General features: G+C 42.6%; 3 protein-coding genes across 5 annotated transcripts in view; 2 read left to right on the forward strand and 1 right to left on the reverse strand.

Moving 5' to 3' along the window:
• The first annotated feature begins 951 nt into the window (after positions 1 to 951).
• Positions 952 to 4,671, forward strand: LOC124298656 (synaptic vesicle glycoprotein 2B-like). 3 transcript variants are annotated; one of them, XM_046750967.1, is made up of 13 exons: positions 952 to 1,235; positions 1,300 to 1,447; positions 1,573 to 1,626; positions 1,837 to 1,998; positions 2,337 to 2,499; positions 2,613 to 2,734; positions 2,823 to 3,067; positions 3,156 to 3,334; positions 3,398 to 3,578; positions 3,678 to 3,792; positions 3,896 to 4,055; positions 4,123 to 4,250; positions 4,349 to 4,671. In XM_046750967.1, the coding sequence occupies exons 2-13, from the start codon at positions 1,441 to 1,443 to the stop codon at positions 4,399 to 4,401; spliced, it is 1,569 nt and encodes a 522-aa protein (XP_046606923.1). In that variant the 5' UTR covers positions 952 to 1,235; positions 1,300 to 1,440; the 3' UTR covers positions 4,402 to 4,671. The 3 variants fall into 3 exon arrangements, with proteins under 3 accessions (XP_046606923.1, XP_046606913.1, XP_046606930.1); XM_046750957.1 differs by lacking the exon at positions 1,300 to 1,447; XM_046750974.1 differs by lacking the exon at positions 1,300 to 1,447 and having other exon boundaries at positions 1,154 to 1,235; positions 1,573 to 1,741.
• A 69-nt stretch (positions 4,672 to 4,740) lies between these two features.
• LOC124302729 (uncharacterized) lies at positions 4,741 to 12,815 on the forward strand. The gene is made up of 24 exons (XM_046759190.1): positions 4,741 to 5,037; positions 5,184 to 5,237; positions 5,302 to 5,463; positions 5,545 to 5,707; positions 5,809 to 5,930; positions 6,011 to 6,255; positions 6,329 to 6,507; positions 6,568 to 6,751; positions 6,835 to 6,949; positions 7,046 to 7,205; positions 7,478 to 7,645; positions 8,579 to 8,717; positions 9,056 to 9,191; positions 9,260 to 9,313; positions 9,387 to 9,548; positions 9,643 to 9,805; positions 9,876 to 9,997; positions 10,064 to 10,308; positions 10,387 to 10,568; positions 10,640 to 10,820; positions 10,919 to 11,033; positions 11,113 to 11,282; positions 11,373 to 11,500; positions 11,577 to 12,815. Exons 1-24 carry the CDS (start codon positions 4,899 to 4,901, stop codon positions 11,758 to 11,760), a joined length of 3,672 nt encoding a protein of 1,223 aa, XP_046615146.1. The 5' UTR covers positions 4,741 to 4,898; the 3' UTR covers positions 11,761 to 12,815.
• Positions 12,816 to 13,041: 226 nt separating this feature from the next.
• LOC124302732 (uncharacterized) overlaps positions 13,042 to 16,635 on the reverse strand; it is a 29,172-nt gene continuing 25,578 nt past the window's right edge. Inside the window, exons 15-24 of the mRNA XM_046759205.1 lie at positions 16,315 to 16,476; positions 16,055 to 16,217; positions 15,859 to 15,980; positions 15,532 to 15,776; positions 15,161 to 15,318; positions 14,892 to 15,081; positions 14,614 to 14,728; positions 14,342 to 14,501; positions 14,156 to 14,283; positions 13,042 to 14,080 (exon numbers count right to left, since the gene is read on the reverse strand). Of these exons, the coding sequence (XP_046615161.1) occupies positions 14,004 to 14,080; positions 14,156 to 14,283; positions 14,342 to 14,501; positions 14,614 to 14,728; positions 14,892 to 15,081; positions 15,161 to 15,318; positions 15,532 to 15,776; positions 15,859 to 15,980; positions 16,055 to 16,217; positions 16,315 to 16,476 (1,520 nt within the window). The 3' untranslated portion in view covers positions 13,042 to 14,003. The remainder of the gene's footprint in view (positions 14,081 to 14,155; positions 14,284 to 14,341; positions 14,502 to 14,613; positions 14,729 to 14,891; positions 15,082 to 15,160; positions 15,319 to 15,531; positions 15,777 to 15,858; positions 15,981 to 16,054; positions 16,218 to 16,314; positions 16,477 to 16,635) is intronic.

Consider the following 16,635-nt stretch of genomic DNA (forward strand, 5'->3'; position numbering starts at 1 on the left):
CGAGAAGCTGGGAGTAAAATTATTTATCCTGACTGCCGATGGAGTGGATCGTAGATCACTACTAGGCTCAGACTACGCAGAGTTTTGCAGCCGCAGAACAGCCAATTTCAATCTCTAGGGCGCTAAAATTCGAAGAGTTCAAAGGATTCCTTGTTTCGCGAGCATTGGCCTTAACGTACATGTCATGAAAATATGCTCGCGCAAGCGCGATGGTCTGGTCGACTCTGACTGACTAAGCATTTCGGTAGAGTAGCAACGAAATGGGTCTACATGCAGATTGGAGTACGAGTTTAGCATTTATACGTAAAGTTTACGCCCACCGCTCTAGTTGTTTTCTTCGATTTTCTAGTAATAAGACCAATTAATTCGAAATCAACGGACAGTTCACGTTCGTTAATTTTCCTATCACTCGCGCACAGCGAGTGGCTACGAGTTTCAGTCTGCAAAAGAGAAGGCAATCGAGAACCTTCTCGTATTCGTTTCCAATCGTTAGTAAAACCCGCACAGCGTGAGTTTCCCCAGCTCTACAATACTCTTCCATGTAATATCCAGTAAATTTGGTTCACGGAAACTGATAAGTCGGTAACGAAACTATACGGACGTTACACGTGGCACTTTAATTAACAGGCGTCCCCGGTGTTGAATACATTGCCACACTGACCGTCCGGAATTTGAAAAAATATCAGTCTTCGCTCATGGATTCAACTATTAATTGAACAAATAATCGTTTGATTCTTACCACCGGGATGTTAATGATATAAGAAAAAACAAATGACGTAATCCTCGTAGAGCTAATTATAGCGCAGCGTTCATTCGTTTTGAGACGAGGTAAAATATTAGTTGTCTTAAAAATGTTAACTGGTTTTGACCGTCCATATTTTCGCTAAGGTTTCAAACGAATGCCGCCGATTGCGCGGTAAGCCATACCCAGTAATAATCATGCGGTAAATCAACGAAGGCCGTCGAGTAATTACATTCAGATGCTAAGAGGCTGAGGTATCGATAGACCTAATCCACTCTGTACTCGCTACTTTTTCACCACCATTCGCTGTGGCTGGTTCGATCATCTAGTACAGGAATATTGTTGCTCTCGGATAGCGTAAATTTTCCCAGCTACGTTATCGCGACGAATTATATCTGCCTAACCCACGTAATTCGATTAACTAACATGTTTAATGACGACACCAAAGAACACGATGCAGAAAAAGTCCAACTTTATTCGCGTTCAGCCGGCGGTAAGTTATTGATAATTACTGGAATCGGTTAATCTATTTTTTTTTTTAAATTTTTTTGCCATAGCTTTTCGACACACATTGACACGAACGATGTTATTGGCCCGTTGCGTTCAATCCTACTGCTAACTTGGTATCGCTTTGCGCCTATTTGTGTTTGGAAATTTTCTCTATTAATTGGATTTTTTGACACAAATACTCCGTTAAAATGCTCAGTCAGTATTGCTTGTGACTATCTGTGCAAACATGCGAATGTAAAATGAATGCATCAAATTTTCATTAAAGCGACAAAGTATGTTCAATGCATTATGTATAACTAATAACAAATTTAATTTTACAGATTCTAACGAGTTGAATATTCCACATGACTTTGATGAAGCCATTGAAGCAACCGGTTTGTTTTTTAAGCTGTTGAAATCAGTCATAAATATATTTTTATAGCTCATATGGGATTAGCGTCTGAAAAGAACAAAATGAATGGACACTGATAGAGTCAAATGGAAATCCTTGTGATTATTGTTATTGAATACTATATTATGAGGATTAATTTAACTGTTCAGATATTCTAAAAAATTCCAACCTTGTAATGTGGTTTCTTTTGCAGGCTACGGATTGTTTAATGTCCTGCTAATATTGGCAATTCTGCCAGGAGCATGGGCAAATTTTTTCGACACAACGGTAATGTCTTACGTTCTTCCAGTAGCTGAATGTGATCTGCAAATTACATTCTTCCAGAAAGGAATGCTCAACGCTGCTGTTTTCGCAGGTATTAGACAAGACTGAGTAATAAAAATTATTGAAGATCGTTTAAGTGTAGAACATTTGGTCCAGTCAGTAGGTGAATCAAGCTACATGCGGGAACGTAATTTGTGGCGTCATTGACACTCTGGGAACATCACAAATCCGGAATTACGTTCAGAACACACCCCTTTAACAAATCATACTATCGCAAAAATTATGTTACCGCATGTAGATTTTCCTTTTCTGAGCGACATACTGACTGGACTAATATTCGAACTGACGAGCTGTATTTGAAGACCCCCTTAATCAACGTTAGACGTTGAAATTGATTCAACATGTACCATAAAAATGTTAAATTTTTAGGAATGTTTACCGCAGCGTTTCCGTGGGGTGTCTTAGCAGACACAAAGGGCCGAAGAACGCTTCTCAGACTGGGATACTGCTGTGATTGCATTTGTAATATTTTGTGCAGCATGTCTCAGAACTTCTACGTTTTACTGACTTTCAAATTCTTGAGTGGATGCATGTGGGTAGAACAATTGAATTAGCATGCAGTGTTGGGTACTTGTGCTCTCCCCTGATCTCTAAAATATTTTTAAAGTGATCGAACACTCGTCCATTAACATTGTGGTTTTATAGAATGAGCGGCCCTTACGCAGTCAACATGACATACCTCGCAGAATTTCACAGTGGCAAGTATCGGTCAAAAGTAGTGCTGTGGGCTCGCCTTTTTCCTTCGTTAGGAAGCATCGTGCTTCCAGGTGATCAATAATTCAATCGTATGCGTTGAGCACCTTCTCCTGCACTGTATGATTAATAAAATGTTTGATTTGATTTTTTTTCAATCAGGATTAGCATGGATTGTAATTCCTCAGCCCTGGTCATTTACCTTATTCAACGGAACATTTGTTTACAACTCCTGGCGAATCTTTATTTTGATCTGCAGTATGCCAGCTCTCCTGGGATTCATCATCCTACGATTTTTACCAGAAAGTCCGAGGTTCCTGATGTCCCAGGGTAGAAGCGAGGAAGCGATGGAGGTCTTCCGAAGAATATACGCGATGAACACTGGAAAAGCACCGGAAACATTTCCCGTAATGCCGTTTGTTTCAACGCATGAAGAAAAACACTCGTAAGTGATTAACCGATCCGTGTATAAACCACGAACTCTTATCTGCGAAGGTGAAGGCACTTCGTCAGGATGATCCGAAACGGAAAACAGAAGCTGTGGATACCTCGAGAAGAGCATCCGTCTGGGAAAAAATCCGAAACGGTGGTGCACAGGTGATGCCCCTGTTTCAGAAGCCACATTTCTGCCACTTCCTCCTGATCATCACCATACAATTCGGGGGCCTCCTCAGGTACGTTGTCACCATTCACTCACAGTAGACATGCGGAATATCAACTTGTCGTTTTCTGCGCAGTCTGAATACGCTGCGTCTGTGGATGCCTCAGCTCTTCACATTGATGGAAGACTTTAAACACAAAAAACACAACGTCGGCATCGGTCGTCCAACTCTGTGCAACATGATAAGTACGCCGAGCAATTCAAACTTTACAACGTACGATGAAATCAACTCCACGATGGCTAAAACTTGTGACGTGGTAAGTTTACCTTGTGCAAAATTAGTTCAATGTCTACTTCAGATCTTTCGGCATGGCAAAATCGTCGTTCGAGGTATTTTGAAATAAAATAATTTGCAGGTTCCTGTCTACAGCAGGGTTTACATCAATTCCATAATCTTGGCCATTACCATTGCCATAGCTTGTTCAATTGCCGGGAGTTTGGTTAATCGGATCGGGAAGAAGAATCTCTTGCGTGAGTATTTTGTAAGGTCACATAGCGCAGGACATTCGATTAATTTTACTCAACTGCAAATCGAATTTCGTTGGAAGAAATTATTATTTTCCTCACCTTGCAGTTGTTGCCTTCTTGATCCCAGCTGTTTGCGCCTTTTTGTTGAACTGGTCGCCGAATTCTGACGCGACATTGACGCTTCTCGCCATTTACATGGCTTCTGGCAACGTCTCGGTCACTACTATCATCAGTTTCACCGTCGACCTAATGCCGACGACTCTCAGGTTGGTTGAAATTCGGACTATCGACACGTGGTGGAAAATGAAATTTACGTGAACTTTCTTGTTCCAGAGCAACGGCTGTTACTCTGGCCATGGCCGCCGGTCGGATCGGCGCGATGTTCGGAAATCTCCTGTTTCCGCTGCTTTTGAGTACAGGTTGCATGGCCCCCTTCATATTTGTCGGAGGGTTCCTGCTCGGTGAGTCGGTTTAAGCTTTTATTCAGGAATGTTCAAAATCCCTAAAGATAATTTTTTATCATACTAACCAAAATCAATGTTTTTTCATGTGCACGCAGCCTGCTTTTCATTGTCCATCTTTATTCCGAAACCTCCATCAAGGCTGATATAAGGTTTTGGATGGATTTCTTTGGCGCGTCAAGATCATCATCAGAATTTGAATTTTTTACCTTCGTACCTGCTTCATCTGAATATGAACGGTTTTCTCACAATGTGTACAAGGAGACTGCATCTTTTTGCATTCGTGTGAAGTACTTTTTCTTGTATACTTAATGTATTTATTGCAGGACACTTACTCGACGTGCTTTCAATTCTCAACAAAGCATGTGCCGTGTGCATGCATGAAAATCGTCACGATTGTACATACGGATATGTAGGTGTATGTAGTTATTTGCGTAATAAAATTCTTCCGTAAACACTTGCGACGTGAAAAATTTATTCGATAGTGTTGATACGACGGTATACCTGGTGTACTTGTATATAAATATAGAACAATGTTAATACCATTACTCACAATCAGCGATACTATCAAAGCAGGTGCAAACATTATACATACAATACGTACGATGGTACATCAGCTCAAAATCCTACCGGTCACAGTTCTATTGCATGAAATTCCTTCACTCTTCTCTCATTTTCAATCAGAACGAGATGTCTGACGGTGAGATGTCAAATGGGAGAAAACATACCGTGGAAGTGTTCACTATTTCGTATTCGCCTCCAGCTGAGTCCGCCGTCATTGTGGACGGTGAGTCGTGTAGATCACTATCCGCTACTTCGTTATCACTTTTTTTTGGCAAAGATGATGTAATCTCAGTCAAGTCAGTTACGCGCTCGCAAGTCGAACGCCCTCAGCTCTCAGTTTCGAAACATTGTTCTTCCTCTCACTCGCAGAACCGAATGAATCGACGACGCCGTGTGACTTTGAGGATGCCGTTAAAGCGACTGGTATGTGTGACATGGTAGGAATTCGGAAAAGGGAAGGTCGTCATTTCTCGATGAACATTTCCAGGATACGGCCTGTACAACTACTTGCTTCTACTGGCCGTTCTTCCGGGAGGATGGGCGAGCTTCTTTGACGTTACGACAATGTCTTACGTGCTTCCATCGGCCGAATGTGACCTTCAGCTGACGCTATTTCACAAGGGAGTCCTCAACGCGGTGACATACGCCGGTAATAAAACAACTGATTGAAAATTCACTCTGACGTTAATCACTTTTCAAAACCTGATATTCTGATCACGGAGCTCTTCAGGCATGATGACATCGGCGTTCTTCTGGGGTTTCTTAGCTGACACGATGGGGCGACGTTCTTTGCTAATGGTCGGTTATTTGGCCGATTCTGTTTGCAATATTCTGAGTAGTACTTCGCAGAGTTTCCAAGTTTTACTTATCTTCAAATTCCTGAGTGGAATCATGTGAGTAAAAGCGGGACGAAATGGCTCTACCATGGTTGACAGAAAACAAAACACACCAGGATAATATCAGTATAATCTGTAGAACGAATTCATGTGTTTAGAATAAGTGGTCCTTTTTCAATCAACATGACGTACCTGGCAGAATTTCACGGCGTTAAGTGCAGGACTAAAGCGCTAATGTGGCTCAGCATGTTTCCCTCCATGGCCAGCGTGGCACTTCCAGGCGAGTTTTTGTCTCAACTTGAAGCGTCGACGTTGTCACCGAATTTTGCTAAAGGCATTTGCTACTCCAACTTGTAATAGGCTTGGCGTGGATAGTAATTCCTCAGTCGTGGTCATTCTCCCTCTTCGATGGGACCATCGTCTACAACTCCTGGCGAATTTTCATCTTGATCTGCAGCGTGCCCGCAATGCTGGCGTTCATGACGCTACTCTACTTTCCAGAAAGTCCCAAGTTCCTAATGTCCCAAGGCAAAAACGACGAGGCGATGAAGGTTTTCCGAAGAATGTACGCGATAAACACTGGAAAACCGCCGGAGTCATTTCCCGTAATGTAAACCATGCCAATATTTGAAGAAACTTGCACATCCTCATTCTAACCGTCGATCTCTTGCACGAAAGGTGAAGGAACTCTGTCAGGAACGTCAGAAGAGCCAAACCGAAAGTTCGGATGAGCCAAGACACGCCTCGGTCTGGGAGAAGGCTCGGAGTGGTTGGGCTCAGATAAGGCCCCTCTTTCTAAAGCCGCATCTCGCCCGGTTTCTCCTAATTGTCGCCATCCAGCTCGGATGTATGCTCAGGTACGTATCGATACATTTCGATACAAGGCGCAGGGGATTCACGTGTAATTTTCATCCCAGCATGAACACTCTCCGGCTCTGGATGCCTCAGCTTTTCACAATGATGGAAAACTTTGATTACGAGAATCGCGATGCCAGCTTGGGCGCTCCCGTTTTGTGCGACATCATACTGGCTTCGAACCCTTCAACCGTGACACGAGATGATGCGTACCTTAACTCTACGGTTTCGAGTACTTGCGTCGTGGTAAGTTCCTCTGACCGATACACCGCAGCATTCGGTTGTACCACGGTTGTTGCATTTCACTACTCTTGAGCAAGCGTTTTCAGGCACCCGTTCAGAGCAGAGTTTACATAAACTCGATGATCATCGCATGCACCTCTATCATAGGCTACATGCTTGCCGGAAATCTGGTCAATTTAGTCGGCAAGAAAAACCTCTTGTGTAAGCGTGCCAGAAAGAAGCTAAGTGCAATCAATTATCACAACTGATAAGCGTTATCTCGCCAGGACTAACCATATGATGTCTTTTTCACTGCAGTTATGGCCTACGCGGTTCCAGCAATGTGCAGCTTTGGGCTGAATTGGTCACCGAATTCAGACGTCACCTTGGCCATTGTGTCCATATTTATGGCGCTAGCCAGCCTATCTGTCAACATCATCATTAGTTTTATCATTGACTTGATGCCCACGTCGCTCAGGTTTGTTAGCATTAAATCCACGGATGCAGTAAAATTTCCCAACAGCGAACACCTTCGGGACTGAAAATGTTGTCCGTTATTGAGGAGCGTCCGTTATCCAGAACAACATCAACGTGTAAATTGTGCTACTGGAAATTTTTATACTGTCTATTGTGAAGAGGAATCTATTATTCGGAGGTGTTCATTAAGAGAACTCTCACTGTTGTTATCATTACGCGCACTCAAGTAAATCACTTCATTCTATAGGTAATGGAAGTTCCACCGTGTTTCAGAACGATGGCCGTCAGTTTGACAATGTGCGTCGGTCGCTGCGGTGCGATGATTGGGAATCTGTTATTCCCGATTCTTTTGAACGTTAGCTGCATCGTTCCCTTCATGTTTATCGGGTGTTTTTTACTGGGTAAGTGTGGCGCTAAAGGAGACTATTTTTTCGAGACTTTGCTCAATTAACAAATAACAACTGACATCTCGTGATTCGTTTATTTTTCAGTCAGCTTAGTATTGACCATTTTCATTCCAAAGCCGCCACCGAAATTGGTTTAACAGTTGTTAAGAATTTCTGTAACAGATAAATATCGATGGACAATGTGAGCAATGATCTCTACTGTGATAAACTGGAAGTGTATTTGCAGAGTGTGCATAGGAAAATATTGTATATAGACGTGCGTATAACGCGCTATCTGATCAGCTCGACAATTGAATTTATGCTAATTCCAACTAAATAAATTAATTCCAAACAAGCATCCCGTACTCATCGTTATCTAAAGTATAATATGATACCGTGCGTAGAGAAGAAGACTTGCGTCAAATGCTGACACAGCAAGGTCGCGATAGTGACTTCGATTAAAACCAAGGTGTTAGGGGTCACTTCAATTGTGTAAAAATAACCTGGTATCAATCAGCGTACCTATCTCCGAATATAAAGCTAAGTGGAGATGCCCGAGAAATTCTAAATCTAGTATACAATTGAAATCGTTTCACGGAATACCTTGCGACAGCCCAGAGTGGCAGCTGGTGCTGTTTTCTGATTGCATTAATATCATCAGAGACGCACAAAACCATTGATTCTGATAGTAAATGACCTGGAAAATGAATTAGTTTTCTTTTCAAGAAACGAATACCGTTTCCGCCCAGAGAAGAACCCGATTGGGTTATCAGGGTAAAGCAAACACTCAATTTTTGCAGTACAGAGAAATATGCTTGCAATGAGTTGAGCAACTTTATCTTTTCTTGAATTATTGCTTCAGCAAGATACCAATACTTATTGCAACGAGTAATTACGGTAGCCTTGATGTATGGTATGGGTGATGAAAACGCAATTTAAGGAAGATAATTGCAGTAAAAATGGTTTAAAATGTCGCTTGTCGTGTAAGCTGTCTTCTGAAATCCACTTCATCATTCTGCAAGCATGTTCAAAACGGAGTCAGGCAAACAGATATGGCAAATACCACGCAGGCCCTGGCAGCTCATTTGCATGAGCTGGGTGAACTTCAGCGTAGCGTCAGTGAAAAGGTACGGGGGAAGTTATAAATAATGACCTGTCATGAGTTTGCAAGTGTTCTCGTCGTCAATGTTTGATCGTTCATTTTTAGAATATCGTCGGGCCACAACCACTGGCACAAAATCGGATATCACGTAAGCTAGCCGCTACTGATACTACGGCGAAATCTTTTTCTCTCTTCTTCATTGAATACTTGAACTGTCTACATTATTCAGGTATAGAGTAAACAACGTTATGTGTGCGCGATAATGCTTGGTATCATTAAACGCTATTATCGCTGACGATGAGTGAGCAGGTAAATAAATCTTGAAGTAGATTTTTCGCGCACCAAGGCATCCCGGAGTAAACTCAATCAGACCTGAGTTACATGCACGACGAAGACAAAATGCCCGACGAAGAGAAACAGGACGAAACGAAAGGGACTTGTAAGATATTCACCGTCTCATTTCCAACCGAACCTCAGCCACCCGTCGGAGCTGTGAATGGTGAGTTTTCACGCTTTTTTAATCTTACAGTGACGACAAAGTTTCATCATTTTGAGTACCGTTTTCAGAACACGATGAAACGGAAACACCACGCGACTTCGAGGAAGCTGCTGAGGCCACAGGTGAGCGTTGTCGGTTTCCCGACTACCTCGTTCTCTGTCGAATCATTTTTCAGTCATTCATCTTCTTCTCTAGGCTACGGACTCTTCAACTATCTGCTTCTGTTGGCAGCCCTTCCGGGGGGATTCGCAAGCGTCTTCGACTCTACAACGATGTCGTACGTTTTGCCATCGGCCGAGTGTGATTTGCGTCTAACATTGTTTCACAAGGGAGTTCTCAACGCTGTTACTTACACAGGCAAGATTTTCCTCATAGTTACTGTACCGCCGTTACACACGCGGTAGGAATTGAAAGAAATCCGACTGTAAGAACTTGCATTTCACTCAACCAGGAATGATGTCTTCGGCGTTCATTTGGGGCTTCTTGGCTGACGTGAGAGGTCGACGGTCTTTGCTGATATGGGGATACCTGGCCGATTCGATATGCAACGTGATGTGCAGCATGTCGCAGAGCTTTTACGTCCTCGCGTTCTTCAAATTCTTCACCGGATTCATGTGAGTGTAGAATCCGGGCACGTCGCTGCACGGAATCGTCTGTTTGATTTCGCAACAATTTCCTTTACAGCATAAACGGCCCTTTTGCAATCAGCATGACGTACCTCGCGGAGTTTCACTCTTCCAAGCACAGAGCAAAGACGTTGCTTTGGTGCAGTTTATTTCCATCATTGGGTATTGTCGTGCTTCCAGGTAAATTTTGAATAACATTCATCGCACCTTCTGCATACACAATATATCAAACGAAACTCGGCACAGGTTTGGCGTGGCTGATAATACCTCAGTCCTGGTCGTTCACTCTGTTCGACGGAGCCTTCGTCTACAACTCTTGGCGGATATTCATCCTGGTCTGCAGCATGCCTTCGCTGCTGGCATGCTTGGCGTTGATGTACTTTCCGGAGAGTCCAAAGTTCCTCATGTCTCAGGGTCGAAACGCCGAGGCGATGAATATCTTCCGAAAAATGTACTCGATGAACACCGGAAAATCACCGGAAACGTTCGCGGTAAGGACGCTTGCTGTGATTTCTGAAGAAACGTTCTTCTCACGAACACCGTGTAACCCTTCTTCTTTGTCACTGAAGGTAAAGGAACTCTGCCAGGAGCGTCAAACGGAGCAAATCCACGATACACCAGCTGACCAGAAAAGCGCGTCCATTTGCGAGAAGATGCGAAACGGTTGGGCTCAGATAAAACCGCTTTTCAAGAAGCCGCATCTCGCCCGGTTTCTGCTGATCATCACAATTCAGTTTGGTAGCATCCTAAGGTGCGTCGACATCGCCGTTCGTTGTCCAAATAGTTTAAGCAATTCAATCGAATATTCGTGTACCTTTACAGTCTGAACACGCTGAGATTGTGGATGCCTCAGTTGTTCGCGATGATGGAAAACTTTGACTACGCCAACTATGACTATAGCTTGGGTAACCCGACTCTGTGTGAAATCATAACTATGAAAAATGACACTGATTACGCGGTGAATAGTTTTTCGAACGACACTGTTCCGAACACGTGTATTGCGGTAAGCTCAACAATTTATGACGCTAGCGATGAATTAATAATAGATTCCGATTATACCACGATGGGACTTCAACTCGTTCTTGAACATTGTATTCGCAGACGGTTGTTTCCAACAAAGTTTACATAAACTCGATCATCATTTCCGCAACTTCGGTGATTGGCTACACCTTTGCTGGAAAATTGGTGAATTTGATAGGAAAGAAGGTTCTCATGCGTAAGGATTTCATATCACAAGGAAGAAGAATAATCAATTTGACCTGATATCTAATTCCCTTCTTTTCTTTCGCAACCAGAGGTGCTCTACGTTGCTGCAGTTACCTGCATTTTGGGACTTAATTGGTCCTCGAGTTCGGACGTCACGTTAGCAATTCTTTCCCTGTACACGGCTGCGACGAACATCGCGATCACCAGCATCATCAGCTTCATCGTTGACCTGATGCCCACGTCTCTGAGGTCCGAAGAGGTCGAGTCAAACCGAGACAAAGTGTTCAATTCGAAATTTCAGCAGTTCACCGCGTGACGTCATTTACCTGAGATAATTCCGTTGTTTTAGAACGATGGCCGTGAGCCTGACCATGTGTGTTGGGCGCGGTGGAGCGACGATTGGAAATCTCCTCTTCCCGATACTTCTAAGCGCAGGATGCATGTCACCCTTTGCGTTCGTCGCAGGGTTTTTAGTCGGTGCGTATTACCTGAAAGTTAAATATTATCAGTGAAGAAATACACTCCTTCAATCCTCGTCTCTTTTCTTTTTCAGTCTGCATCGTGCTTACCACTTTCATACCGAGACCTCCCACCAAATTAACGTAAAATACTCAAACAACGATTTCTTTACGCTCATCAAGATCGTTCGTTTTTTTGTTTTTTTGTACCGATTATGCGTCGATGGTTCCACAGTGTTAGATTACTGTTCTTGTTTTCCAAAACAGTGCTCATTGTGAACGCTACTCACAATTAGGAATTAGCGCACACAAGTGAACAGTCCGAAAATACTCATATATTGTAAAATTTCAAGTTAACTGACGAGATAAAAATACGTATATTTATGATTAAATTGTAGGCACGTCCTGCTAGGGTGCAGTGTACATTTTTTCATTTTTACTTTTATGGCGGGTGTCTGGTATAAGACGGGAATATTTTTTTACGAAATATACGAGCGTACTGAAAATAATAATATTTGTCTCCTCTTCTCAAACACAGTTCTGTCTATTTTCATTGACTGAGTTATCGAAACAAATGTTAATTACTTTCGCAAATAACTAGTTAGCTCTTCATTCATTGATTTTGCATCTGTACAAGCGAAAAAATTTCACTTTCGTGAATAATTATTAGAATAAGCAGCTATGTATTAGGTATAACTTGAATTTTGTCACTCTGTATGCTGAGCAGGTAATCTGGTATCGATTATCGCATATTTTAGCGAGCTTCGTTCAAGAATAATTTTTTCATTACTGACAAATGTATGTTCTTCAAGGCGATAGTAGAATAGAAAGTATCACGACGCACAGCCCGAAAGAGATCGTTTATTTTTTAAGCGATTTTCGATTTCCATACACCATTAACTCGCCAACGAAGAGCAAGTCATGTCATTGCGACACACCGTGCAAACAATCCCGTATTACAGCTGATAATTTATTTCACGGAATTCCAGAAGAGAACGATGATTTATCGTCTAAATTCACATGAAAATATTTAACCAGGTTACAGCTGGTATCATCGTATTTTCGAGCGGAATTGTACAAGACTCAAGTGAATATTTGATACAGAAGACGTTCGGATCATCTTTGTCATTATTTATGAATTCTCAGCAGCTGTTTAATTTTTTTTTGTTTATTTCACACTGCACAGCACATACGTACAAGCATATGGTTATGTATCTATGGACATAATGTAATACACTGTATACGTCTTACCTGCAGCATAAATTTATCTCTCAGGGAAAACAGCTGTTATTGTTTTTTGAGAATTGGACAAATCTCGTAAAGCTGAATTGTTATTATTATATTTTACACCAAAATTTAAGATGCAAAATTCATTGTTCAGATACAAATTTTTTTTTTCTCTCTTTGGTACATGGTTTCAAGGATACATTCAGAAAGTAAAACGTAACTGAGGAAAGACATGTAGTTTTTATCTCTCGAAGTTCATCGCGACGTGTCATTGTAAATCAGCTGTACTCGCCAAGGGGCAGTGCGATAATTTAGCTTCCTTTCTTAACAAAATTCGGCAGCTTTTACATTTAGGAGGTAACATAGAAAATTTTAGGGGACGAGTGTTAAAAGAACCTTTGCACTCTTCATCAAACATAGAATTTCTCACAGCTTACGTAAAAGCTACGTATGTTCCTAAAGGTAAAACGTAGAAACCAGGCGATAGTTAACTGTTTAATTTAATTCACTTTCTTTTATATTTTCCTTTTTTATTTGCTTATTGCGATTTTCATTTATAATTCCTTTGTAAGAATGTAGATACAAAAGCACAGTGTGCAATTAGTTGATTAAAATGTGTGATGTTTAAGCGGAGTTTGTTTTCTTATTTAACAACATAGCAGTGAAACAAGTAAATGTGTACGGCGCTGTGTCATCCGTGTCCGGCGACAGTTCAACAGAAAAATTATAAAAAAATGAAAGAGGGGTTCCTTTCATAATTCTTTTGATAGTTAAAATTTGTTAACAAAAAGGTCAAACAATTCACAGTGTCACGGTTTCGGTAACCAAGGTTCTGAAAAAGCCGGGAACGTTACAACACACGTACATACAGGATAAGATCAGAGGACAATGTTTAAAAGTTGAACGAACAAAAGCGTATCATTGTTTATTATTAAAGTATATCAACGTATTGTTCACTTCTTCTACTTCTGTTTGCCATTTTATGCTCAGACGTATACATTAATATATATTATATCTCTTGGAAAATCGACGTGGCCGCGCACGTATCATCCGACACGCTGTACTATACATTTAATAGCAACGTATTAGTGACGTATACTTGTAAAACTTGATACGTGCATCACACTCACCGTGGGAATATAGTAAAGGTATTTTGCAACGATCGTGTTAAAATCTTGACATTTAAATCCTATCTACATACCATACTCCATGACTTAGAATCAATAGCGTGCAATTCAGCGCTATAATTAATCACCATCGCATATGTACAAAAATGACGTCTCAACCTATGAGTATCACTGTTTTAAATCCCCTTCTTTACTAACCGCAGTAATTTTACCGGACGGTAAAATTATCGTCCAAACCGCGCAGGCTGAAACACGCGTACGATAGTTGTCACGTACAGTTGTAACCGGGAAAAAGAAAGACAAGTTCAATATTCACTCACCGAGACACGCGGTCCCGATCATGATAAACGGACCGAGGCAGCCGGCGTTCAAGAGAATTGGGAACAGCATATTTCCCACTACAGCCCCGACTCGTCCGAACATCATTGTGATACTGACAGCCATGGTTCTGCGTGGAGGATTGATTCGAGTGAATTTTAAAAACGGTCAAAACTTCGAGCGCTTACCTGAGGAATGTTGGAAAGTTATCGACTATCACGTTCATCACCGTCGCACCCCCGATGCTCGCGAGAGCGACGAATATCGACGTTAAACTCAGAATCACGCTCGTCTCCTGGGCCCAGTATAAAGCTCCGCAACACGCACCGGCACCCACGAAACACACGACTGTAACAGTTCGGAATTGCGACTTGAGTCTAGGGTAATGACAGAGAACGGGTGATAGCGATGCCCGAGCAGTTTGTGCTCCACGACATCCCCGATATAACAGTTGGCTCACTCATAAGCTTCTGCTTCCCAACCGCGTTTATGAGACTTCCGGCCATCGTGTATCCGATCACACCGGTCAGAGCGATGATCATCGAGTTCATGTAAACAGTGGAGTCCAGTATCATCTGAAAACAAGCGAGCGTGAGGAATTAACGCGTGAAAACCGGACTTTTCACCTTTTTCCGTTTCGACATTTCCAAGGATCGCAGCTCCTGCGGCTCCTTCCGCAAAACGCACTTCTCGCTACGACTGCATGGTCAGTGGCTTATCCGATACTGCGATTCTCACCTGTGTACAACCTGGCTCAGCACTCGTCGTTATGTTCGTTGGGTCGGTTAAATTTTTTTCGAGGTATTTAGTGGCGTCCAGCATGTAACACATGGTGGGTTTCACTTCGGACGCCGAGGTGGGATGTAGCTTCTCGTAGGTTTCGATCATCGCGAACAGCTGGGGCATCCAGAGTCTCAGGGAGTTGGAGCTGAAAAAACGCGAGTCGAACCGAGTAGTTTTTCAGGGTTGTTTAGGTGGATTAGGTTCGTTGGTTTTGCAGTACTCACCCTAAAGTGGCTCCGAATTGAATGGATGTGATCAGAATCAGTCGGGAGAGGTTCGAGACCTCGAAGAGGGGTTTCATTTGACGCAAGCCGCACCGCAACATGTGGACCAAGCTTTTCCCGGAAGCTTCTATCGACGATTCTTGAACGAGACTTTTGACCTGTTGAAATTACGGCAACCCGTCAACCGGTTGGAAAAACTGGGAACATATTCACTGAGTTCGCGCTGCGAAGTTTAAGCTAATATTCGTATGAACGAGGACTGCGATGCGGGCAATTGCACAAGATCGTTAGTGAATACGGACTTGAGAAATTTAGTCACCGGAACGTGAATCTACGTGAATAGCGGCTCGTCATTGGCGGAAAAAACTCACAGCATACGTGTCAGGGTGGTTTCCGGTGTTGATCGAGTAGATCTTCTTGAAAACGTCAAGGGCTTCTTGGTGGCGTCCCTTGGCGATGAGGAATCGCGGGCTCTCCGGAAAGAAGGAGAGTGCCAGACAAGCGATGAACTCAGGCACGGTACAGACCACGAGGAAGAGTCTCCAGGAGTTGAAGACCATCGAATCACCGAAGAAGGTCCATTCCCAATCGAGCGGAATGATCAGCCAAGCCACGCCTGAAAATTACTTGATAGAACGTCGTTTCGTCTCGTTTTAACAGCTGTTGGAAAGGCCGCGATAGTTAAATATAGAGCTCACATGGCACTGAAATATTGCCTAACGAGAAAAATACTCCGAGCCACATGTAACTCTGCGATCTGTGCTTTTCACCGTGAACCTCCGCCAGGTAAGATAACAAAGCGGCGTATGGGCCGGAAATTCTGTAAAGGGAACATCTTTTAGGTAAGCGTATCGATTACGTCTTGAAGCAGTAGCTGCTGTCGCAAGTACTTACATCACGCCGTTGAAGAATTTGAAAACTAACAGCATCCATGAAACCTGGGAAAAACTACTTGCCAGATTGAAAATAGCGTCGAGGAGGTAGCCGTAAACGAGTATTGTCTTACGCCCGAACATGTCGGCCAAAAATCCCCATGCGAACGAGCTGCAAATCATCCCTGTGGGAAAATCCAGTCAAAGAGTGTACATTAAGTTTGCGGATTTTTCCTCGGAGTAATTTGGCGATTGTCGGACTAATTGGCAAACATGATTTACCTGCAAATGCCATAGAATTAAGAAGACCCTTATCAAGCAAGGTGAGTCCAAGGTCGCACTCGGCAGACGGCAGGACGTAGGACATGGCTGTGGACGCGTAAACACTTGAGCATCCTGCTGGTAGGACGGCCAGCAGCAGAAGATAATTAAACTTTCCATAGCCTGTCGGGATTTGATACTATAGTTTAAATTACACCGTGATATTAAGTGATCCTTCATAATCGAAGTGTGAAAATGTGTTTGAGAAAACGTATTTCCTATACGAATAGGAATAATTTCGTTTCATTTGTATATAAGGAGGTCGAGTTGTGTCCGGGTAGC

This window comes from Neodiprion virginianus, chromosome 1 (genome assembly GCF_021901495.1).
Source record: "Neodiprion virginianus isolate iyNeoVirg1 chromosome 1, iyNeoVirg1.1, whole genome shotgun sequence".
Taxonomy (NCBI): Eukaryota; Metazoa; Arthropoda; class Insecta; order Hymenoptera; family Diprionidae; genus Neodiprion; species Neodiprion virginianus.

Excerpts from the sequence above, each read along its gene's own strand:
- LOC124298656 (XM_046750957.1), top strand. The coding sequence starts at position 1,169 with ATGTTTAATGACGACACCAAAGAACACGATGCAGAAAAAGTCCAACTT. Across the intron at positions 1,236-1,572 it reads TTATTCGCGTTCAGCCGGCG|ATTCTAACGAGTTGAATATT; the intron begins GTAAGTTATTGA and ends TTAATTTTACAG. Across the intron at positions 4,056-4,122 it reads CTAATGCCGACGACTCTCAG|AGCAACGGCTGTTACTCTGG; the intron begins GTTGGTTGAAAT and ends TTCTTGTTCCAG.
- LOC124302729 (XM_046759190.1), top strand. The coding sequence starts at position 4,899 with ATGAAATTCCTTCACTCTTCTCTCATTTTCAATCAGAACGAGATGTCT. Across the intron at positions 5,238-5,301 it reads GGATGCCGTTAAAGCGACTG|GATACGGCCTGTACAACTAC; the intron begins GTATGTGTGACA and ends GAACATTTCCAG. Across the intron at positions 9,192-9,259 it reads ACCCGTCGGAGCTGTGAATG|AACACGATGAAACGGAAACA; the intron begins GTGAGTTTTCAC and ends TACCGTTTTCAG.